This window comes from Podarcis tiliguerta (genome assembly GCF_965153285.1).
Source record: "Podarcis tiliguerta genome assembly, chromosome: 13".
NCBI lineage: Eukaryota > Metazoa > Chordata > Lepidosauria > Squamata > Lacertidae > Podarcis > Podarcis tiliguerta.
This window is the reverse complement of record NC_139546.1, coordinates 46,587,727-46,612,891: the sequence shown is the minus strand read 5'-3', so window position 1 is coordinate 46,612,891 and position 25,165 is coordinate 46,587,727. Positions and strand designations below refer to the sequence as shown.

Genomic DNA, 25,165 nt, shown 5'->3' with positions numbered 1-25,165 from the left:
AATTGCTTTCAAGGCAGCCTCAGAAAATTCAGGACACTTGACGTGTATGTTATTCCTTTCTCACAAATGAGTCTAGTCACAATATTTCATACCAATCTAGCAGAGTTAGCATGCACCAGAGCAAAAGGCAATGAACAGACCAAGGATCATCCCATTCTTGGCCAGATGCCAAGTCACAATGATCGTCAGACACTGGTCAAAAGACTTGCATGTGCAAGAAAAGGGTACACGTCTCGCATGTACACCAGGTTTACCGGCAGTTAAAAACCTCAACCTGTTCTCCAAGCCCTTCACAAGAAGGAAAGTAATGAGGGGACTAATAAAAATCAAGGCACATTGTCTTCCTTTGCATTTTCTGGTATCTTAAATTTGCACTTAAGTCAGTAATAATGTACTGCGCCGTTTATTTCCGGAGAAGTCGCCCTGTTTGCAGCATCAACAAAGGGCCTCGGGATGCTTTGAAAACGCAACACATTCCTACGTTTACCCAGAAAAAACTCCCATTAATGCATCAATACATGAGCATTTGCTTACTTTTTACACACCGTTGCTGGCTAAAGGAAGCAGAAGAGGAGAGATAGAGAAAACGAACTGTTTGCTCCCCACAGATGAAGAGACACCGTGTCTCACGCCCTTTCCCTACACATCCACCCTCTCCTTCTTTGAGCCTTCTCTTTAAGCCAGAGGTTTTCAACTTTTTTGAGTCCATGGCTCCCTTGACCAACTACATTCTTTCTTCGGCACCCCTGTGGGGCTCAGAAACCCATTTATGTCACCCTTGCCTGCAGAGCTGGCAGCTTCTCACCCTTTTCCACACACCCTCCCAAGACTTGGTGGCCCAACGGAAACTGGCCAAAGGTGAAAGTCAGGCACCACTTAGGTTCGCAGCAAACATCTGTGCAAGCCTTTAAGAGTCAGAAATGTGAGAGGACATTATAGGGGGGAGGGAACGAAAGAGGGACAGAGGCCAGTGTTGCCCACGGCACCCCTGACCACAATTCCAGGCACCTCAGGGTGCCAGGGCACACTGGTTGAGAACCACTGCCTTAAGCAATGGGTGCCTCTCACCCTCCTTAGACCATGCAGGCGTGTGTGTCCTCCCCCACCCACCAAATCGCCCATGTAGAGCTAGCGGAGGCCACCGGTTAGGGAGACCCACCCAAGGTTGCTTGCCGAGAGCCAGAGAACAAGGAAGCTCTCCACCCTTTTTCTTTTTAACCCAACATCAGGAATTGCCTGCGTGGCTTAACTTTGTCCTCTTTCTCTTTGCCCCCTCCCACCTGCGAAACGACTAGTTGTGCAACGGTGAGGTATGCTGTGCTGCTAGTGCGTACACTTATGATGCCAGAGATGCTACCTGATTGGCCACCTGCCAGTCTCATAATCATCATGCCTTCAGGGACAGAGTCAGAGAGATGTTGAGGAAGGGGCGTGCATCATTTTTCACTCTGGGATTTCTCCTCAGGCTTCTGGGTGAGCTTCATGGTGTCATTGATTCAGTCAGCGTAGGAAACTATCACCTGGCTGAAGGCCAAGAGGGAAACCTTGCTGCTGTCCTTCAATACTCGGGTGTTCACATGCTGACGCTCAGTGAGGGATATAGACAGAGGGCCTTCTCAGTAGTGGCACCCGCCCTGTGGAGCGCCCTCCCATCAGATTTCAAAGAAATAAACAACTATCTGACTTATAGAAGACATTTGAAGGCATCCCTGTTTAGGGATGTTTTTAATGTTTGATGTTTTATTGTACTTTTAATTCTGTTGGGAGCTGCCCAGAATGGCTGGGGAAGCCCAGCCTGATGGGTGGGGTATAAATTATTATTATTATTATTATTATTAATCCACTGAACAGAAACTTCACTTGTATTGAGCCCTGTGACCAAGCCGGTGAGCATTGTCTGTCCTTTCTGAAGGCTGGTTTCTTCGCAGTGCAATAGAAATTGGCATGGGGACCATTCACCTTGTCTTTTTAAGTTTCCGGTGGGGGTTAGTATGAGACAAAAGAAGAGGCAACAGTTATTAGAGTTAGACATACCTGATGGACAGGCAGCATTTAGGAAATGGTGATCTTGAAAGAAGGACAAGTAGGAGCATCTAAAAAGGGCTATGATGACATTCTGATGAACACAGGAATTCTTGACAGGGTTAGCCTACTTTCTGTATTTTTCATACATGCTTCACAGCAGCAATACATTGTCTTTTTGCACGCCTTAAGTGAGATATTTTTAAATATAAAGCAGCTTAGAAATGATTTTAAAATCATTGAATGAAGAAATGCCTTGGATTAAAACCTCTCCTTTCCATCTCAGTCCTTGCTTTTATCTGCCATCCGTTCGTCTCTACAGCCCTATGATTTTCCATCTCTATGATCCTCTTTCCAATGCATATTTTCTTTTCCTTGAATCATGGAATTAATGAGTTGGAAGGGTCCCAAGGGTCACCTAGTCCAACCCCCTGCAAAGCAGTCATCTCAGCTAGCTACGTGGCTCCTTAATGTGTGGACTGGACCACCAGGGCCAGAATACGAAAATCTGCCTCCAACAGAACTGCACCACCTGTTCATCTAGGTCAACTGATGCTGGGTAAACATGATCAATAGGCAGAAGACACTGGTGAGCAAAATGAATTGTTGTCACTCCACTCACCTTTCCTTTTATAGGACATGCTCTGCTTCGGGGAGGGGGGAGAGACACAAAAATCTGTGCTCAGGGAGAGTCTAAACCCTGGTGAGGAAGGATAGGCTAAGAGACAGTGACTAGCCAAAAGCCCCCCCCCCCCCCAGTAACTTCATGGCTCCATGATGCCTGCTGTGCGGGTAAACGTACAGGAGTATGAAGTGCCGTTGTTCCAGTCAGAGTAGGGGACAACCACCTGGCTGAAGGCCAAGAGGGAATCCTTGATGCTGCCCTTGGAGGAGCAAATTTTATTTACACCTGACTTGATGCCCCCCCCCATCCAGCTTAATTTGTTTTGACTATTGCAATAAATATATTGCTCACTCGAATTATACAAGGGTTTCAAGATCTGATTTGAATACCAATAGATCTGATTTTCCTATGTAAGAGTTGGAACTTCTGGACTTATCAGAGTCCGTAAGTAGGTCAGAGAGTAGACTCAAAGGTTGGCAACAAAATGGAAATGCAACCCGTATTTTATAGTGCTAGCCCACACCCAATATTCCATCGTGCGTATACCTAGTTCTGAGCACATTGTCTCATACATGATTGAACTTGGGAGCCCCAGGAGACATCACAAGACGGATGTGAGGGTGATCCGACTGAGACATCTGTCACTCCATTGATCACCAGGGCTGATCTGGCTGACCTGGCTGGCTAGGCAGGTGTCCCCCTGTTTCATGTGCGTCCCTCCTGAAGCTGCACGCTCGGTGGAAGAGGAAGACCATCCCAGGTAGATGGAGTGTACCGTTCTTCGGTCAAGCCTTGATGATAGCTGCGCTCCCTGCATAGAAAAACCTCCCTGATAGAACCTCCCCTTGTAATGCAGGAATCTCAGCTAAATAATTTCAGCTACATAGTTTGTGAGAGCCCTGCCTTCTTTGCCCCTATCAGAAGAATGTCTCTGCTGTCCCCTACAAAGATCTCAGCGCACAGAATCAGGCACTTACAAATGTTAATAAAAGGGTTTTTGTTTTGGAACCATGGGATCCGTCCCTTTGGAATGACTATCCCGTTTACTGCTGGCAAATAAGCCGAAAAGTTGGAGGAAGAGAATCCAAGGGCTGTTATTGCTCTGTTTCTAAGGGTGATTCCAGATGCCCAGATTTCAGGTACATGCATGAGAAGGCTGCAAAGAGGAAGGAAAGAGAAGCAAACTCACCTGGAGCAGCCTTGGAAGAAGTCAGTGGCAGGCTGGCCCCACAAAGGAGTCCCACAAATGGTAAGAAGATCTTGGCCCACATTTTAGGATTCAGTGTGAATGGCATGCGGGCCACCAGGCCTGCTTATATAGCATCCTGGGAGACTTTGGTGAGATATGTTTTCCATCAGTAGCTCCACCCAGAAAATCCAAGAAGAGGCTATTCTGTGAGGTTCTCAGAAAGTCCTTCCAGAAGCTTGAGTGTAATTGAGATAATTTAATTGTTATTACAGTGGTGCCCCGCAAGACGAATGCCTCGCAAGACGGAAAACCCGCTAGATGAAAGGGTTTTCCATTTTGGAGGTGCTTCGCAGGACGAATTTCTCTATGGGCTTGCCAAATTTCTCTATGGGCTTGCCAAAAGCCCCCCCCCCAGTGAACTTCATGGTTATGTGCTAAACACACTTTGCTTCTACAATAATCAAACTTCAACACGATTTTGCTCGGAGATTAATCCATTTACCACTTCTTTCCAGAACCCACCCACCACCTCAATGAAGTGATCACATCATGAAATATCTGTGAGTTTGCTCACTTTTATTTAGTCTTAGGCTACACAACTACATGGAAATTATTGAATCTGGAATAGGCTGGTGATGGAAAACTGGGATAGGTTGAGCAAGGGGTGTGCATCACTTTTCACCCTGGGATTTCTCCTCAGGCCTCTGGGTGGGCTCCACGATGCCTGCTGTGCGGGTAAACGTACAGGAGTATGAAGTGCCGTTGTTCCAGGGGACAACCACCTGGCTGATGGCCAAGAGGGAATCCTTGATGCTGCCCTTCAAGACTCGGGGATTCACATGGTGACCTTCAAGGAGGCCATTCTTCACCCACTGGACAGAAACTTCACTTGCATTGAGCCCTATGACCATGCTGGTGAGGATTGTCTGTGCTCGCTGAAGGCTGCTTTCTTTATGGTTGGCGTGATAGAGGTTCTCACGGAGACCGTTCCCTTTGTCTTTTAAGTTTTGGGGTGGGGAAAGTATGAGAGAAAGGGAGAGGCAACAGCTATTAAGTTTAGACATAATTGATGAACAACATTTATGACACCATTTAGTGCTGATTATTTTCTGCTGGATTCTCTGACAAACATTTTTACTCTGTAGATAGAGGGTGTAAATCCTTAATGAAAGCTTTAAGGAGCAAAGGGGATTTAACTGAAGTTCTTGTGTGTGTGTGGACCTGAGTAGGAAGATCTGTGGCACATACATGGGGCTTCCTTGAGCTGAATGAGGACAAGGTGGGATAGTGGAGATTCCAGGAATATTTACACAGCTCCTTTCCCCAACATATTTAAAGAAAGCGCCCAGCACAAAAAGCACCCCAGCCTTCCCAGAGAAGGTATTGGTGTATAGGCTGGGTTTGAAAACTGTCAGGGAACTGCCATCGGAGCGGGAGGCGGTGAGAGGGCTCCCGGATGATGGTGGAGAGGGCCCTAGTAGGAGGAGGGATAGCCCATTCGCCGGGTAAGGAAATCAGCGTAACACCAGTGGAGAAGGGGAGGAGATAGAGGAAGCGGAGAGGTGGTTCCAGGACTCTTCGCAGGAGACCAGCGTAGAGGGGACAAGTGCTCCTTTGCCCACACCCACCCTGCGCAGAAAGCTTTTGCGCAGGCAACAGGGGAGGAGACTGGGCATTAAGGAGCTTTTATGTTGGAAGCAGTTTAAGAAACGCCCGCTGACTCATTCTGCCAGCGACTGAGGCAGCCACGGAATAGAGGCTGTCCTGTCAGAAAGGGTTCAACCATGCAACCTAGCCATGAGTAAAGGCAACTTACGCACAAGCAATCCCTCGAACCATTACAGCAATCCGTCAGCGCCTTACGTTGTTTGTGCGCAGCTTCGGAGGAGAGACAGCATGAGTGTCACCAGGGGATCCGGAGCTCAGGAGCAAGCAGCTGGAGGGGAGAGTCTGGTTGAGAGGAACCGAGACTTGGAACAGCATGTGGCACTTCTAACGGCGAGGCTGGATGAAAGGCGAGCTCTGGATGCACAGGTCAGACCCACCCCCATCGCCAGGAAAGTACCGGGGTTGGTACAGAAGTTTGGGGGGGACCCCCAAGACTGTAATGCGTTCCGAACGGAAATAGAGTATGCCTTCGAACTGCAGCATAATGACTTTGCAGACGATGCAGAACGAGTAGCCTACGTGGTGGGGCATCTCCGGGGGGGGGGGCTTGTGATTGGATTAGGCCCCTCATGGCAACGCAGAATACGGCCCTGAAGGACCTTAAGAAATTCTTCCAAGCCATGGATGCGATGTATTCAAGCGAAGTGGCACAGAATGTGACTAGGCGGGAGCTGATGGGGTGCAAGCAGGGGAGCCAATAAGTTAGAGAATACTGGTCACGTTTTGCCATGCTGATCCACCGGCTTGGATGGAATTTGGACTCGGAACCAGTGCAAATGCTATTCGAGGAAGGGCTGTCTCCAGCTGTGAAGGACGAACTGTCAAGGGCTCCCCGCCCCCAGTCCATGGATCAGCTAACCAAGGCTGTGCTTGCTATTGGAGTACGACAGGAAGCGTGCACTCAGGAGAAGCGCGAGGGAAGGGGAGGGGAACGTTGCCTTGACTACCGCATTTCTGAAATACCAGGGCAGCTTTCCCAGGCTCCTGAGCCAATGGAAGTGGACGGGGGCAGAGCCAGCAGTATTTCGAAGTCCAGTGAAGGTCGCAAAAGGGAGGGAAAGGATTGGAAGACTACTAAGAAATGATTTCTCTGCCAATGGCCAGGACACTTTGCTAGGGTCTGCCCTTAAAGGAAGGCGTGGCAAGGGATGGTGGGGGCTGCTGCCAGTGGGGAGGAGAAGCAGGAGCAAGAACAGGCGCAGGGAAACGAAAGTGCCTGGCTGACAGTCAAGAGCGAGCAACCAATAAAAGCGCCCCAGCCTGAGCGCCCCCGAGCAGCTATTGCTGTGGAAGTGGTGCTAGAACTCCCAAACGGGTACCAAGTCAAGGTTGAGGGGTTGCTGGATTCAGGCAGCTCCTGTAATTTCTTCAGCAGGGACTTTGCCCTAGAGCACCAACTCCACTTACTACCTTTGGATTTTCCCTTGCAAGTGACCACCATAGATGGCAGGGAACTTCTGGGAGGAGAAGTGACACACCAGACCCCACCAATGCGAATGAGGGTTTCCAGGCACACTGAAACCATCGCCTTTCACGTGGCCACACTGGCTGGACCTCCAATAATACTGGGAATGAGCTGGCTGGCACTGCATGACCCAGTAGTGTCATGGCATCGGCAGTCAGTCACCTTTGGGTCAACGTACTGTTTGGAGCACTGTCTGGGGGGGGGGGACTCCCAGAATGACAGTGGCCAGGGTGGCTGGGCTGGCAGTGGGAACGAAAGGAGAGGTGCCAACACAATATGCGGACCTAAGGGAAGTCTTCAGCGAGAAAGAGGCAAACTACCCCCCCCACCGGCCCTTTGACTGCCAAATCAACTTGCTCCCAGGGGCGCAACTACCAATGGGTAAGTTGTATGCCATGTCAGACAGGGAGATGCAGGAGTTGAGGCAGTTTATCGACAATAATCTGAAGAGAGGGTTCATAAGGGAATCAAAGGCGGGGGGGGGGGGGCAGCCCAGTGTTCTTTGTGGACAAAAAGGAGACTAACCAGGCCAGATTGGTCGTAGACTATAGGGCCTTAAATTTGGTGTCAGAACCAGTGACCTTCCCTATGCCCAGGATTGATGACATTTTAACACAAGTGAGGCGGGGAAATTTTTTTACTAAACTGGATCTCCGGGGAGCGTACAATCTGATTAGAATACGGGAGGGGGACGAATGGAAAACCACCATGTTCACCCCCCTGGGGGCGTTTGAATACTTAGTTATGCCATTTGGATTACAATCAGGCTCCGCCTGCTTTCAAGCTTTCATGCACCACATGTTGGGGCCCCTGCTGTACAAGAACTGCGTGGCCTTTTTGGACGACGTCTTGATCTATTCGGACAATGAGGAGCAACATGTCAGAGACGTACGGGAAGTGCTAAAAAGACTGCATAAGCACCAGATGTGGGTCAAGCTGGAAAAATGCCAGTTCCACGCCCGAGAAGTCGAATTTCTGGGGTACAGGTTGTCGGACAAGGGTCTAGCCATGGACCCGAGCAAGGTGCAGGCGGTGCTGGAGTGGAAGGCACCCAAGACCTGGAAGGACGTGCAGAGGTTCCTAGGGTTCAGCAACTTCTACAGGAAGTTCATCAAGAACTTTGCCCACTTGACAGCGCCCATCACCGATTGTCTCAGCAGCAAGAAGAAGTTCGCCTGGACAGAAAGTGCCCAGCAATCCTTTGAAAGGCTGAAGAAGGCGTTCGCTTCGGAAGAGCAGCTCCTGCATGTGGATCTGACAAAGCCCATGAGGTTGGAAACCGACGCGTCTGACTGAGCCATCAGGGCGGTCCTTCTCTTGCAGGGGGGAGCCGAAGGGGACTGGAGACCGTGTGCCTTTTTCTCGAGGAAGCTGAGCAAATCGGAGCAGAACTATACCGTATATGACCGCGAACTGCTTGCGATCTATGCGGCGTTTCGACGATGGAGACATCTGTTGATAGGGGCGCAACACAAGATTCAGGTCTGCACTGACCACAAGAACTTAGAATACTGGAGGACCGCGCAAGTACTCAACCAGAGGCAGATTCGATGGGCGCAGGAGTTCTCCAAGTTTTCCTTCGAGATCCGATACGTACCGGGAGAAGAAAACGTAAGAGCAGATGCGCTCTCCCGTAAGCCGGAATACATGGAAGGAAAGGGACCGCCGGAGATATGACATGTGATCCCCGAGGACCGATGGGTGTGTGGGGGAGCGTTGGTTGGGAAACGGGAACTGGGGGAGCTCACTAGAAATGACGAGTTCACTCAAACTAAAATCAGAGCTCCGAGAAGGAAGGGAGAACCATGGAGGGTTTGAGGAAAAGGATGGGTTGTTGTACTACAAGGGGGCGCTGTATGTACCAAGACTCTTCGCAGGAGACCAGTGGAGAGGGGACAAGTGCTCCTTTGCCCACACCCACCCTGCGCAGAAAGCTTTCGCGCAGGCAACGGGGGAGGAGACTGGGCGTTAAGCAGCTTTTATGTTGGAAGCGGTTTAAGAAACGCCCGCTGACGCATTCTGCCAGCGACTGAGGCAGCCACGGAATAGAGTCTGTCCTGTCAGAAAGGGTTCAACCATGCAACCTAGCCGTGAGTAAAGGCAACTTACACACAAGCAATCCCTAGGACCATTACAAAAACCAAGGATAGATAAAAACTTCCCATATCCAATGATACCATCTCTGCACAGTTGCTCTTGGAGCAGCTAACTAGGTACGGAGCTCCTTAAATGTGTGGACTTGGCCACCAGGGCAAGGATATAAAAATCTGCCTCCAATAGAAGGGACCCATCTGTTCACCTAGGTCACCCTATGCTGGGTAAACATTATCAACAGGCAGATGAAGGTTAGAAGGATCCTTGGCAGGGAGTGGGAATGGTTTTTAATGGGGGTGGAAATTGTTGTGGGAGACACCTTGACCCTTGCAGGGTACACATTCTTTCCTTTCCTTCTCCCATTGTTACCTTCTGATAAAAACATGTATTTAGTATTGTTCAAGAACGGTGAAAACCTTTCTGCAGAGATAAGAGTAGAATTACTGTTCAGACCTCCACCGGACTGATTGCAGTTTCAAGTTGTGTCTTTAGTCAATACTAGCACTGATATCATGGCAACTGGTGGAGAAAGTCTTATCTCAACAGGCCATAATGGAAAGCATAAATAAATTTCCCTAGAAGAGAACTTAATGGACCCAGATGGGCACATTCCAAAAATAGGAATGAGAAGGACCCCTCTCTTGTTGTATGCTGATGACGCAGCCACCATCTCGTGTTCCAGACCGGGTTTGAATTATCTGTTGAGGAAATTTTCTGATTACTGTTCTGGAAATGGTTTATCCATTAATTATGAAAAATCTAAAATTTAATCTTCGAAAGAAGATTCTCCCAGTCTAAATGGGTGCTGGATGGCCATAACCTCAAACAGGTAAAATACTTCAGTTACCTAGGGCTCACATTCCATCATACAGGATCTTGGAAGCACCATTGGCAAACCTCCCTTCAAAAGGCGGAGATTACAAAGCTAGCCATACATAGATTCTTCTTCACAAAGGGAGGCAAATATGTTCCAGCAGCCTTAAGGGTTTTCAACGCAAAGCCCGTTTCCCAACTCCTGTATGCAGCAAATGTCTGGCATAATGGGGACCTGCCAAAGCTAGATGGCTCTCAGGCAAAATTTATATGATCTCTGCTGCAGGTACTTAACTGCGTCCCCAACTCCGTACTTCTGTTGGAAGCTGGTGAATGCCCAATTTCAGCTAGAGCTTGGTGGGCTGCCCTAAAACATTGGCTCAGGATTTCAGTGTTTAATCTAGGGAAGGGTCTGTACCAACATTTGACCAATGAGGAATTTGTCAGCAAATGGCAGAAAACCATGGCTAAAAAAGCCACCTCTATTGGTCTGTCTCCCCCCCCCCTGTATTACCTGGGTTATGAAGGCACCCAAAAGGTTTTAAAGCAAAGATTATAGGACAATGCACACAGTGACTTGCGATCTCGATCACATGCAGTCTGTAGTCCGCTGGCAGCAGGAGTTCAATATGGGTATGTCTTTGAGTTAATATCTTACATCAAAAACCTGACAGTACCTATCAAAGGCTTTTCACCAAAGCCAGACTGAATGTCTTCCCCTCTGCAGTGCTGGATGGTAGGTTGAGAGGAGTTCCCTACCAGGACAGACTTTGTTCATGTGCTCAAGACATCAATTCCATAAATCATATTTTGTTGCATTGTGCAAAGTATGAGCAGGCCAGGGCTGAACTGATACTACCCTTGCTGGTGCCTTTCCCGGGAAAATCAGAGGTTCACTATGTCAGGTTCCTACTGGAAGACCGGACAAAAGCTAGAATGTTGGCAGTGGCAAAGTTTTTATCGGTGGTTGCAAAAACAAATGAGCCCTATATTCTAAACAAAATGCTTGATTAACCTGGAGGTAGGCTGTATGAATTGTGTATTGATTTGTAATGTTTTGTTGGGTCTCTGGACTGTAATAAAGATTGTTGCTGTTGAAATAAATTTCTGAATTAAGGAGGAAGCAGTCTTGAAATGGTCAGTCCCTGAGACAATTTTAAGCAATCTGGAAACAATCATCCCTCTCCCAAACCATGCTTTTCAAAGGAAAACTACGTCCCAACTGTGTTCAGAGTTTTTACCTTCAGGTTCATTGACATTTGTTTGGGACCCAGGGAGGGATGCTCGACAGACGAATTTCAGCTGAAATTCATCTGCGAAAGTTCTTGTGTTCACCTGCGGAACGGGTAGTACTTCAGCGCTGAAGTAGGCTGTGCTACCAATGCTTGCACTTATGATGCCGGAGATGTTACCTGATTGGCCACCTGCCTGCCACATAATCATCATGCCTTGGGGGACAGAGCCAGAGAGAGTGCACACCAATATTTCACCTAAGGGAACAAAATAGATAGACAGACAGATGAAATTCCTGGTTTTTTAATGACTTTATATTACTGTTTTTATGGTTTTTCTGATATTGCTTTACAGTTGTTATGTTGCTTAGTGCACTGTTTAAGATTTAAGCAGCTTTGAAATGATTTAAAAATCAGCAAATGAATAAATGCCATAGGTTAAAACCTCTGCTTTTCATCTCACTCCTTCCAGTCTTGCTTTTGTCTGCCTTCTGTTCTTCTCTACACCCCTGTGATTTTCCTTCTCTCTGACACTCTTTCCCATGCATATTCTCTTTCTTGGAATCATAGAATTCCAGAATTGGAAGGGACCCCAATGCTCATCTAGTCCAACCCCCTGTAATGCTTACTTACTTATGTCATCAAAACTTTTCCCAGCATTACAAATATAGGGCATCCTAAAACATTTAAAATATATACAAATAAACAGCCATGTAAAATATATAATGATGAGGAACTTCATTGGGATTTCTTCCCACTAAATAGTGCCATTTAGCAGTCCAAGAGATACTATTAACAAGACCTCAGCCCCCCTTGCAGTTAATTCCGGGTTAATGTCAGACAGATAGAATCGGATATTTTCATTGTGCCGTGATGTTAGACTACCAAAAAAGGGGGTGGGGGGTGGTAGCATGCATTTGCGTAGCAGGTTGTAAAATGGACAGTAGAAAAGGATATGTTCTTCAGTGTCTGGCACATTCAAAGAACATCCACAATGTCTATCATTTCTGGGGATGCTTAAAAATGTGCCCTTGACAAAAGCTGAAGGAAAAACATTCAGTCGGGCTAAGATAAAGGTCCTGAGTTGGACAGAAATTATTAATTTTGAGATATGTGACCCTGTTATCTCGGGGGAGCAAATTTTATTTACACCTGACTTGATGTTGTTTCCCCCCCAATGTACCTTAATCTGTTTTGATTATTGCAATAAGTATGTTGCTCACTCCAATCATACAAGGGTTTCAAGATCTGATTTGAATACCAGTAGATCTGATTTTCCTATGTAAGAGTTCCTATGTAAGGTTGGCAACAAAATGGAAATGAAACCAGTATTTTATAGTGCTAGCCCACAACCAATATTCCATCGTGTGTATACCTAGTTCTGCACACATTGTCTCATACATGATTGAACTTGGGAGCCCCAGGAGACATCAGAAAACGGATGTGAGGGTGATCCGACTGAGACATCTGTCACCCCATTGATCGCCAGGGTTCATCTGGCTGACCTGGCTGACCTGGCTGGCTAGGAAGGTGTCCCCCTGTTTCATGTGTGTCCCTCCCTAAGCTGCATGTTCAGTGGAAGAGGAAGACCATCCCAGATAGGAGTGTACCGTTCTTCAATCAAGGGTTGATGATAGCTTCACGTGCGTCCCTCTCTAAGCTCCACGCACGGTGGAAGAAGACGACCATCCCAGGTAGGAGTGTACCGTTCTTCGGTCAAGGCTTGATGATAGCTGCGCTCTCTGTATAGATAGAACCTCCCTGATAGCACCTCCCCTGTAATGCAGGAATCTCAGCTAAATAATTTCAGCTACATAGTTTGTGAGAGCCCTGCCTTCTTTGCCCCATCAGAAGATTGTCTCTTCTGTCCCCTAAACCTACAAAGACCTCAGCACACAGAAACAGGCACGTTTGTTGTTTAGTTGTTTGGTCATGTCCGACTCTTTGTGACCCCATGAACCAGAGCACGCCAGGCACTCCTATCTTCCACTGCCTCCCGCAGTTTGGTCAAATTCATGCTAGTAGCTTTGAGAACACTGTCCAACCATCTCTTCTTCTGTTGTCCCCTTTTCCTTGTGCCTTCCATCTTTCCCAACATCAGTGTGTTTTCCAGGGAGTCTTCTCTTCACATGAGGTGGCCAAAGTATTGGAACCTCAGCTTGACGATCTGTCCTTCCAGTGAGGACTCAGGGCTGATTTCCTTAAGAATGGATAGGTTTGATCTTTTTGCAGTCCATGGGACTCTCAAGAGTCTCCTTTAACAGGTACTTACAAATCTTAATAAAAGGGTATTTGTTTTGGAACCATGGGATCCGTCCCTTTGGAATGACTATCCCGTTTACTGCTGGCAAATAAGCAGAAAAGTTGGAGGAAGAGAATCCAAGGGTTGTTATTGCTCTGTTTCTAAGGGTGGTTCCAGATGTCCAGATTTCAGATACATGCATGAGAAGGCTGCAAAGAGGAAGGAAAGAGAAGCAAACTCACCTGGAGAAGCCTGGGAAGAAGTCAGTGGCAGGCTGGCCCCGCAAAGGAGTCCCACAAATGGTAAGAAGATCTTGGCCCACATTTTAGGATTCAGTGTGAATGGCATGTGGGCCACCAGGCCTGCTTATATAGCATCCTGGGAGACTTTGTTTCCCATTAGTAGCTCCACCCAGACAATCCAAGAAGAGGCTATTCTGTGATGTTCTCAGAAAGTCCTTCCAGAAGCTTGACTGTAATTGAGATAATTTAATTGTTATTACAGTGGTGCCCCGCAAGACGAATGCCTCGCAAGACGGAAAACCCGCAGACGAAAGGGTTTTCCATTTTGGAGGTGCTTCGCAGGACGAATTTCTCTATGGGCTTGCTTCGCAAGACGAAAATTTCTTGCGATTCCTGGGTTTTCCCCCCCCGCTCCTCACCCCCTTTTTCAAAGGCACTAAGCTGCTAATAGCCTTTTAGCAGCTAATCCACTAATCCCTTAAGCCTTTAATAGCCGCTAATAGCCGCTAAACCGCTAATAGCGCTAATCCCCTAATCCGCTAATGGGCTTGCTTCGCAAGACGAAAAAACCGCTAGACGAAGAGACTCACGGAACGGATTCTTTTCGTCTTTCGAGGCACCACTGTATATGTTTGTGTAGTATAAATTGGCATAGCAGAAGGGGGCGGACAAGATCAGAAAGGAGCCAAAAGGGTAAGAAACGTTTTTTTAAAAGGCAGGAAAGAGTTAAGGGGGGAGAAGTGGACAGGTGGGAGGGGGCAAAGAGAGAGAGGACAAAGTTAAGCCACGCAGGCAAATCCTGAAGTTGGGTTGAAAAGAAAAAGGGTGGAGAGCTTCCTTGTTCTCTGGCTCTCGGCAAGCAACCTTGGGTGGGTCTCCCTAACCGGTGGCCTCCGCTAGCTCTACATGGGCGATTTGGTGGGTAGGGGAGGACACACACTCCTGCATGGTCTAAGGAGGGTGAGAGGCACCCATTGCTTAAGGCAGTGGTTCTCAACCAGTGTGCCCTGGCACCCTGAGGTGCCTGGAATTGTGGTCAGGGGTGCCGTGGGCAACACTGGCCTCTGTCCCTCTTTCCTTCCCTCCCCCCTATGATGTCCTCTCACATTTCTGACTCTCAAAGTCGGGCACAGCTGTTTGTTGCAACCCTAATACAAGTGAAAGCTGCCTCTGGGGCTGGCCATTGGGTGCTGGTAGCCAGGAGGTGAGGCGGCCTTGAAGATGCTGGCCTCACTTTCACCTTTGGCCAGTTTCCGTTGGGCCACCAAGTCTTGGGAGGGTGTGTGGAAAAGGGTGAGAAGCTGCCAGCTCTGCAGGCAAGGGTGACATAAATAGGCTTCTGAGCCCCACAGGGGTGCCACAGAAAGAATGTAGTTGGTCAAGGGAGCCATGGACTCAAAAAAGTTGAAAACCTCTGGCTTAAAGAGAAGGGTCAAACAAGGAGAGGGTGGATGTGTAGGGAATGGTGTGAGACACGGTGTCTCTTCATCTGTGGGGAGCAAACAGTTCGTTTTCTCTTTCTCTCTCCTCTTCTGCTTCCTTTAGCCAGCAATGGTGTGTAAAAAGTAAGCAAATGCTCATGTATTAATGCATTAATGGGAGTTTTTTCTGGGTAAACGTAGGAATATGTTGCGTTTTTAAAGCATCCCAAGGCTCTTTGTTGATGCTGCAAACAGGGCGACTTCTCCGGAAATAAACGGCGCAGTACATTATTACTGACTTAAGTGCAAATTTAAGATAACAGAAAATGCAAAGGTAGACAATGTGCCTTGATTTTTATTAGTCCCCTCATTACTTTCCTTCTTGTGAAGGGCTTAGAGAACAGGTTGAGGTTTTATAACTGCCGGTAAACCTGGTGTACATGCGAGACGTGTACCCTTTTCTTGCACATGCAAGTCTTTTGACCAGTGTCTGACAATCATTGTGACTTGGCATCTGGCCAAGAATGGGATGATCCTTGGTCTGTTCATTGCCTTTTGCTCTGCTGCATGCTAACTCTGCTAGATTGGTATCAAATATTGTGACTAGACTCATTTGTGAGAAAGGAATAACATACACGTCAACTGTCCTGAATTTTCTGAGGCTGCCTTGAAAGCAATTAAATACAAAAACATGGCGTGTATGCATAAGCTAAAGCAAAACAACAAAATGTACACGGACAGGCTGATTTGAAAATTTAATTTATGGGAATGGCAGTGTATTCAGCATCAAATGTTATTGATCAAAAGATAGATGGAGTAGCTAGCCTATAGCACGTCTTTCCAACATACCGTATTTTTCACCCTATAGGACGCACCGGCCCATAGGACGCACCTAGTTTTTTTGGGGGAAAATAAAGGAAAAATTTTTTATTCCCCCCCGCATCCGCAGGGCTGGGGCGGGGGAAGCCCGAGCTTTTAAAAACGCACCTACAGTAGTTTTTAGAGGAGAAAAACAAGTAAAAAAATTCTGAATCAAATGTTGTATAAACTACTGCATTTAATAAACAACCAGTATATCAGAATCATATTACAGCCATGTAAAGCGAACAGCAGTCAACAGTGGCATTAAGAACCATCATCACTGTCATTAACAAATGAAGAGAGACTTTAAGGTTTGAGTACTCTTCTAGTCTTCTGTGAACCCCAAGAACTCATCACTGCTAGAGTCAGAATTTATGAAGCTCAGTTGCTCACAATCACTGACATCACTTTCTTCGCTATCTTCATGTAAAATATCATCTTCATTTCCATCCAAAGCATTGCTAATGCCACATTTTTTGAATGACCGGACAACGATTTCCTCCTTCACCGAGTGCCATGATGTTTTCACCCATTCACAAACTTGAGTGATAGTGGGCCTCTTCATTCGTCCAGTGGGTGTTAGATCATGATTACCAGCAGCCATCCATTTGTTCCACTCTTCTCGCATAAAGATCTTAAATGGCTTGTTGATAGAAACGTCAAGAGGTTGCAACTGGCTGGTAAGACCTCCAGGAATTACAGCTAGATGAGTCTTCACTTCTTTAAAGCGCTTTTTTGTAGTTTTGCTAATATGTGCTCTAAACTGGTCAAGTACTAATAAGGCAGGTTTTTTCAAAAGGCCTCCAGGACGTTTGGACCACACTTTTTCAACCCATACTCTCATTCCATTTTCGTCCATCCATCCTTTCTCATGAACATGTACAACAACTCCTCGTGGAATCACTTCTTTTGGAAATGTTTTCCTTTTGAAAATTAACATGGGTGGCAATTTGGTGCCATCTGCACAGCAAGACAACACAACAGTGCAATGGGTTTTCTCATGTCCAGAGGTTTTCACGGCGATAGTTTTGGCACCTTTCCGATCAACAGTCCTATTTGATGGCACATCAAAGGTTAGAGGGACTTCATCCATATTCCCAATCTGGCCAATTTCAAATCCATTTCTCTTCCTGGTATCAATTACAAAGTTATGAAAAGACATAATCTTAGATTCATATTCTTCTGGCATTTTCTGTGCGGTTCTAGTTTTGGTGCGCATAGCAAGGCCACATCGCTTCATAAATCTGTAGCACCATGATGGTGAGCCAGTAAAATCATGAATGCCTTTCTCTAAAGCAATCCGTTTGGCTTCATATATTATCATTTTTGTAGAGACTGCGAGGCCATTTTTCCGGTGACTTGTGATCCATTCTTTCATGGCAATGTCCATCTGTGGCCACTTTGCAGCACATCCACGAAAAGTGTGCTTGCTTTTATCTGCTTTTTGCAGCTGATCCTCCTGTTTCCTCCACTCTCTTATCATTTTTTCAGTTGGAGGTGATCCAAAATGTCTCTCCGCTGCTCTGTTTCCATGCTCCCTAGCATATTTTACTACTTCTAGTTTAAAAGGAATCTTATATGCTAGTCTTTTCTGTTTTATCATTCTTATCGGAATGGGGGAGGTTTTCTGCAAGAAAATACAGTGGTAAGGAACTGTCAGTAATGTACAGGACAGTATCTCCAACGTTTATCATTGAGCGCTTAACTGCCCCCCCCCAATATTTTTAAGTTGGAAGAGGGAGGGAGTGAAGGAAGGGAAAGGGAGAGCTCAACCTGTGGGTCCCCAGATGTTGTTTGGCTATAACTCCTATCATTCCTCAACTCCCATCTTCCCTGAGCTCTGGCCTTGCTACCTGGGGCTATGGGAGTTGTAGTTCAGCAACATCTGGGGACCCACAGTTTGAGAAAGGCTGAATTGTCTGTGAGGTGGGGCTTATCTGGCCCCCCCCCCATATTTTTAAGTTGGAAGAGGGAGGGAGGGAAAGAAGAGCGAGGGAGATCTTACATCTCTGGGTGTCTGTGGAGGGCAGCTGCCTTGCCTCGTGCAACCAGAGCAAATGGAGGAAATGGCGGGAATTTCCCGGCACAATAAGCTGGGGGAGGGGCGGAAGGGGCAGTCCCGATCCTTCCGGCACACTGTTAATCTAGCAAAGTGTAAGCAGCTTTCAATTTGCTTGAATTACAGCCCCGGGAATCAGCCAGTCCTGGCTGAGCTTGTCAGCCAGTGCCGGGGCTGAAGGGGGAAGCCATGGGTTTCCCCATAAAGCCCCGGCAAGTGGCTCAGGGAACAGCCTAGACAGCCCTGCGTGACCTCCCCCCCCCCCCAGGACTCCCTCGGCTGCGGATATCTGCCCGGCGGCGAGGCGCTCTGCTTCAGGGTGCCCCGCGCCGGGAAGCAGGCTGCTATCCGTAGCCTAGACAGCCCTGCAGGTCCTCCCGCAGAGCTGCCTAGGCTGCAGATGCGTTCCCCAAGCGCCGGGCGCTCTGCTTTCAGGGCGCCCGACGCTCGGGGAAGCAGGCTGCTATCCGCAGCCTAGACAGCCCTGCAGGTCCTCCCGCAGAGCTGCCTAGGCTGCAGATGCGTTCCCCAAGCGCCGGGCGCTCTGCTTTCAGGGCGCCCGACGCTCGGGGAAGCAGGCTGCTATCCGCAGCCTAGACAGCCCTGCAGGTCCTCCCGCAGAGCTGCCTAGGCTGCAGATGTGTTCCCCAAGCGCCGGGCGCTCTGCTTTCAGGGCGCCCGACGCTCGGGGAAGCAGGCTGCTATCCGCAGCCTAGACAGCCCTGCAGGTCCTCCCGCAGAGCTGCCTAGGCTGCAGATGCGTTCCCCAAGCGCCGGGCGCTCTGCTTTCAGGGCGCCCGACGCTCGGGGAAGCAGGCTGCTATCCGTAGCCTAGACATCCCTGCGGGTCCTCCCGCAGAGCTGCCTAGGCTGCAGATGCGTTCCCCAAGCGCCGGGCGCTCTGCTTTCAGGGCGCCCGACGCTCGGGGAAGCAGGCTGCTATCCGCAGCCTAGACAGCCCTGCAGGTCCTCCCGCAGAGCTGCCTAGGCTGCAGATGCGTTCCCCAAGCGCCGGGCGCTCTGCTTTCAGGGCGCCCGACGCTCAGGGAAGCAGGCTGCTATCCGCAGCCTAGACAGCCCTGCAGGTCCTCCCGCAGAGCTGCCTAGGCTGCAGATGCGTTCCCCAAGCGCCGGGCGCTCTGCTTTCAGGGCGCCCGACGCTCGGGGAAGCAGGCTGCTATCCGCAGCCTAGACAGCCCTGCAGGTCCTCCCGCAGAGCTGCCTAGGCTGCAGATGCGTTCCCCAAGCGCCGGGCGCTCTGCTTTCAGGGCGCCCGACGCTCGGGGAAGCAGGCTGCTATCCGCAGCCTAGACAGCCCTGCAGGTCCTCCCGCAGAGCTGCCTAGGCTGCAGATGCGTTCCCCAAGCGCCGGGCGCTCTGCTTTCAGGGCGCCCGACGCTCGGGGAAGCAGGCTGCTATCCGTAGCCTAGACATCCCTGCGGGTCCTCCCGCAGAGCTGCCTAGGCTGCAGATGCGTTCCCCAAGCGCCGGGCGCTCTGCTTTCAGGGCGCCCGACGCTCGGGGAAGCAGGCTGCTATCCGCAGCCTAGACAGCCCTGCAGGTCCTCCCGCAGAGCTGCCTAGGCTGCAGATGCGTTCCCCAAGCGCCGGGCGCTCTGCTTTCAGGGCGCCCGACGCTCGGGGAAGCAGGCTGCTATCCGCAGCCTAGACAGCCCTGCAGGTCCTCCCGCAGAGCTGCCTAGGCTGCAGATGCGTTCCCCAAGCGCCGGGCGCTCTGCTTTCAGGGCGCCCGACGCTCGGGGAAGCAGGCTGCTATCCGCAGCCTAGACAGCCCTGCAGGTCCTCCCGCAGAGCTGCCTAGGCTGCAGATGCGTTCCTGAAGCCTGGAGAGCGAGAGGGGTCGGTGCGCACCGACCCCTCTCGCTCTCCACGCTTCAGCGAAAGCCTGCATTCGCCCCATAGGACGCACCCAGATTTCCCCGTCATTTTTGGAGGGGAAAAAGTGCGTCTTATGGGGCGAAAAATACGGTAGGTTGTATCAAAAATACTCCAAAAAATACTATTGCCACAATTAGGTCACTTGAAATAATAAATAATTGTTGTTCACCAATCTTATTATCAAACAAGCTTCACTGAAAAAATATTTTCTGGTCTGTTGGTTACACCTGAAACACACCTTAAAGGTATACTGTTACCATTCAGACTGGAAATGTTGCCAAATACTGCTTAGCTAAATGTTACGATACAAATGCCCATAAAAGGGGTTAAGCTGATTAAACAACATTTAAATATTGTTTAATATTAAATATTGACATTTCACTCATGTCAAGATGTGAATTTAGACCTGAAGGAATCATTGTCTTCGAACGGTACCTTTATATGTAAGGTTCCCTTGGCCGTAATCTATGTTCAATATTTACAATACAACTTTTATTGTATTAATGGAATTGATTATTTATTTGAGCAGGGTCTCATGCTTTTAAAAATGTTTATAGATCGTATATTGAACAGACAGCAATATTTTTTGTGTGTTTGGCTTTTGTCAGGTCTGCAGGCATGCACGGAAGTTTCCGATAAGAATTAATGAGCCTCCAACAGGTTTATAGTCCATTTATTTACAATAACACAGAGAGAGTGGCGTCGAGCCAACTTCTCTCAAGACATCAGTTGCTCAGTCTGAATCTCCTGCCCTTCCACAGCAGGAAGCGCCAGTTCCCCATCATCCTGCCCCTGTGCTTTCCTTGCTCCTTAACCCTTTCCTGCCTCCTAATCCAAGGGGAAGGAGCAGCATCACTGCTGCTATCAAAGGCAGAGCCTTTCAGATGCTCCCTCCCTCCTGGTTACATAGCAAAGTTATCAGGGCTGTCTATTTCCCTCAACCTCCAACTGTGATACTTCTGAATCTGCTATTCTCCCTGTTACTGGGAATCTTGAAGGAAGGGGCCCCCAGTTCTTCTCTTCCTCCTCTGTTAAAGACTGCTCTGTCTGGGACTGTCTTTCTTCCTGGTCAGAGTCAGACCAGTCTCTGGCATCCAACGCTGGCCAGCCCATGACAGCTTTACAGCAATACACTGATGAAGGAAGTACCGTATTTTTCGCTTTATAGGACGCACCCGACCATAGGACGCACCTTGTTTTAGAGGGGGAAAACAAGAAAAAAAAAGCTTCCCCTCTCTGCGCAGCGCCCCTTAATCGAAGTGGAAGGAGAAACAGGGCCCCTTCCAAGGCAAACCTCACAGAATAGCCTCTTCTTGGATTGTCTGGGTGGAGCTACTGATGGGAAACAAAGTCTCCCAGGATGCTATATAAGCAGGCCTGGTGGCCCACATGCCATTCACACTGAATCCTAAAATGTGGGCCAAGATCTTCTTACCATTTGTGGGACTCCTTTGCGGGGCCAGCCTGCCACTGACTTCTTCCCAGGCTTCTCCAGGTGAGTTTGCTTCTCTTTCCTTCCTCTTTGCAGCCTTCTCATGCATGTACCTGAAATCTGGACATCTGGAACCACCCTTAGAAACAGAGCAATAACAACCTTTGTATTCTTACTCCAACTTTTCTGCTTATTTGCCAGTATTAAACAGGATAGTCATTCCAAAGGGACAGATCCCATGGTTCCAAAACAAATACCCTTTTATTAACATTTGTAAGTGCCTGTTTCTGTGTGCTGAGATCTTTGTAGGTTTAGGGGACAGAAGAGACATTCTTCTGATAGAGGCAAAGAAGGCAGGGCCCTCACAAACTATGTAGCTGAAATTATTTAGCTGAGATTCCTGCATTACAGGGGAGGTGCTATCAGGGAGGTTCTATCTATACAGGGAGCGCAGCTATCATCAAGCCTTGACCGAAGAACAGTACACTCCTATCTGGGATGGTCTTCCTCTTCCACCGAGCATGCAGCTTAGGGGGGGGTATGCACATGATACAGGGGGACACCTTCCTAGCCAGCCAGGTCAGTCAGATTAGCCCTGGCGATCAATGGGGTGACAGATGTCTCAGTCGGATCACCCTCACATCCGTCTTGAGACGTCTCCTGGGGCTCTCAAGTTCAATCATGTATTAGACAATGTGTGCAGAACTAGGTATACGCACGATGGAATATTGGGTGTGGGCTAGCACTATAAAATAATAATAATAATAATAATAATTTTTTATACCCCGCCCTCCCAAGCCAAGGCCGGGCTCAGAGCGGCTTACAAGCAATAATAAAAACAGGATGAATGATTACTGTTACGATAGACAGAAACGTACAACCTAAAAACAAAAATAAAATACAACATTAAAATAATGGAACATTAAAATATTAAAATGTAGCCTCATCGCAGGAGGAGAAGGAAAAGAAAAAAGAAAGAGAGGGAGGGAGGGAGGGAATCAAATTGGCTCCAAGCCAAAGGCCAGGCGGAACACCTCTGTCTTACATGCCCTGTGGAAAGAAATCAGATCCTCAGGGCCCTGGTCTCATGAGGCAGAGCGTTCCACCAGGCCGGAGCCAGAGTTGAAAATAGAGGTTGCATTTCCATTTTGTTGCCAACCTTTGAGTCTACTCTCTGACCTACTTACGGACTGTGATAAATCCAGAAGTTCCAACTCTTACATAGGAAAATCAGATCTATTGGTATTCAAATCAGATCTTGAAACCCTTGTATAATTTGAGTGAGCAATATATTTATTGCAATAGTCAAAACAGATTAAGGTACATGGGGGGGGGGAACATCAAGTCACGTGTAAATAAAATTTGGTCCCCCAAGATAACAGGGTCACATATCTCAAAATTAATAATTTCTGTCCAACTCAGGACCTTTATCTTAGCCCGACTGAATGTTTTTCCTTCAGCTTTTGTCAAGGGCAGATTTTTAAACATCCCCAGAAATGATAGACATTGTGGATGTTCTTTGAATGTGCCAGACACTGAAGAACATATCCTTTTCTACTGTGCATTTTACAACCTGCTACACAAATGCATGCTACCCCCCCCCCCCTTTTTTGGTAGTCTAACATCACGGCACAATGAAAATATCCGATTCTATCTGTCTGACATTAACCCGGAATTAACTGCAAGGGGGGCTGAGGTTTTGTTAATAGTATCTCTTGGAGTGCTAAATGGCACTATTTAGGGGGAAGAAATCCCAATGAAATTCCTCATGATTATATATTTTACATGGCTATTTATTTGTATATATTTTAAATGTTTATGATACCCTATATTTGTAATGCCTAGAAAGGCTTGGATGAAGCAAGTAAGTAAGCATTACAGGGGGTTGGACTAGATGAGCACTGGGTTCCCTGCCAATTCTAGAATTCTATGATTCCACGAAAGAGAATATGCATGGGAAAGAGGGTCAGAGAAAAGGAAAATCACAGGGCTGTAGAGAAGAACAGAAGGCAGACAAAAGCAAGACTGGAAGGACTGAGATGAAAAGCAGAGGTTTTAACCTATGGCATTTATTCATTTGCTGATTTTTAAATAATTTCTAAGCTGCTTAAATCTTAAACAGTGCACTAAGCAACATAAAAACTGTAAAGCAATATCAGAAAACCATAAAAACAGTAATATAAAGTCATTAAAAAGCCAGGAATTTCATCTGTCTGTCTGTCTGTCTGTCTATCTATTTTGTTCCCTTAGGTGCAATATTGGGGTGCACTGCCTCTCTCTCTGTCCCCGAAGGCATGATGATTACGTGGGAAGTAGGTGGTGAATCAGGGAGCACCTCCGGTATCCTAAGCGCAAGCATTGGTAGGACGTCATACGTCAGCATTACATTTCCAGACATTTCGCGAGTGAACTACATCCGGTGTCTATTATCCCTTTCTGAGTCCCAAACAAATGTCAATGAACCTGAAGGTAAAATCTCTTGACACAGTTGGGACTTAGTTTTTCTTTGAAAAGCATGGTTTGGGAGCGGGATGATTGTTTCCAGATTGCTTAAGATCCTCTCAGGGACTGACCATTTCCAGACTGCTTCCTCTTTAATTCAGAAATTCATTTCTGCTTTCCACTATGGCCTGTTGAGATAAGACTTTCCCCACCAGTTGCCATGATATCGGTGCTAGTATTGGCTAAAGACACAACTTGAAACTGCAATCAGTCCGGTGGAGGTCTGAACAGTAATTTTCCTCTTATCTCTGCAGAAAGGTTTTCACCATTTTTGAACAATACTAAATGCATGTTTTTATCAGAAGGTAACAATGGGAGAAGGAAAGGAAAGAATGTGTACCCTGCAGGGGCCAAGGTGTCTCCCACAATAATTTCCACCCCCATTAAAAACCATTCCCAGCTTCAGCCAAGGATCCTTCTAACCTTCATCTCCCTGTTGATCATGTTTACCCAGCATAGTGTGACCTAGATGAACAGGTTGTGCCCTTCTATTGAAGGCAGATTTTTATATCCTTGCCCTGGTGGTCAAGTCCACACATTTAAGAGCTCCGTACCTAGTTATCTGCTCCAGAAGCAACTGTGCACAGATGGTATCATTGGATACGGGAAGCTTTTAGCTAACCTTGGTTTTCAAACCCAGCCTATACACCAATACCTTCTCTGGGAAGGCTGGGGTGCTTTTTGTGCTGGGCGCTTTCTTTATATATGTTGGGGAAAGGAGCTGCGTAAATATTCCTGGAATCTCCACTATCCCACCGTGTCCTCATCCTATTCAAGGAAGCCCCATGTAAGTGCCACAAATCTTCCTACTCAGGTCCACACACACACAAGAACTTCAGTTAAATCCCCTTTGCTCCTTAAAGCTTTCATTAAGGATTTACACCCTCTATCTACAGATTAAAAATGTTTGTCAGAGAATCCAGCAGAAAATAATCAGCACTAAATGGTGTCATAAATGTTGTCCATCAATTATGTCTAAACTTAATAGCTGTTGCCTTTTTCTCTCAAGCTTTCCCCACCCGAAAACTTAAAAGACAAAGGGAACGGTCTCCATGAGAACCTCTATCGCGCCAACCATAAAGAAAGCAGCCTTCAGGAAGCACAGACAATCCTCACCGGCATGGTCATAGGGCTTCCTCAGCATCGCAAGCTCTCCAGCCTATACTACATCTTTCTCTTCAGCCTATCCCGGATTCAATGATTTTCATGCTTCATCTATAGATAAATAAAATCTCAATATCTCTCAGCTTAATGTATATCACAGGGGTTCTGTAATGATAATATGTAATGATAACACTAGATGAAGCATATCCTACTGTATCTATCCCATCTGGGGGCAAATTTCTGGTGAATGGGGCATGGGCCTGTTGGTTTCTGTTTTCCTTCACTGTGCAGCGAAA

At 47.6% G+C, this 25,165-nt stretch overlaps 2 protein-coding genes and 1 long non-coding RNA gene across 6 annotated transcripts in view; 1 reads left to right on the top strand and 2 right to left on the bottom strand.

The window, feature by feature from the left end:
• LOC310663153 (uncharacterized protein) overlaps positions 1 to 13,721 on the bottom strand; it is a 54,338-nt gene extending 40,617 nt beyond the window's left edge. Inside the window, exons 1-2 of the mRNA XM_083410804.1 lie at positions 13,593 to 13,721; positions 11,289 to 11,366 (exon numbers count right to left, since the gene is read on the bottom strand). Of these exons, the coding sequence (XP_083266930.1) occupies positions 11,289 to 11,366; positions 13,593 to 13,698 (184 nt within the window). The 5' untranslated portion in view covers positions 13,699 to 13,721. The remainder of the gene's footprint in view (positions 1 to 11,288; positions 11,367 to 13,592) is intronic.
• The window catches only part of LOC310663156 (uncharacterized protein), a 106,776-nt gene extending 81,877 nt beyond the window's left edge, over positions 1 to 24,899 (top strand). For 3 of the 4 annotated variants that reach the window (XR_014504374.1, XR_014504375.1, XR_014504376.1), the window contains exons 2-3: positions 23,514 to 23,732; positions 24,800 to 24,899. The gene's annotated coding sequence lies outside the window, so the exon portion shown is untranslated. Of the gene's footprint in view, positions 1 to 21,213; positions 21,327 to 23,513; positions 23,733 to 24,799 lie in introns of those variants that run through there. The other variant, XR_014504377.1, reaches the window with a different exon arrangement.
• On the bottom strand, positions 2,791 to 11,280 carry LOC310663225. Its single transcript, XR_014504402.1, has 3 exons — positions 11,118 to 11,280; positions 4,619 to 4,833; positions 2,791 to 2,870 (listed from the first exon to the last, which is right to left on the bottom strand). It is a non-coding gene; the product is annotated as an uncharacterized lncRNA (long non-coding RNA).
• Positions 24,900 to 25,165: the final 266 nt, after the last annotated feature.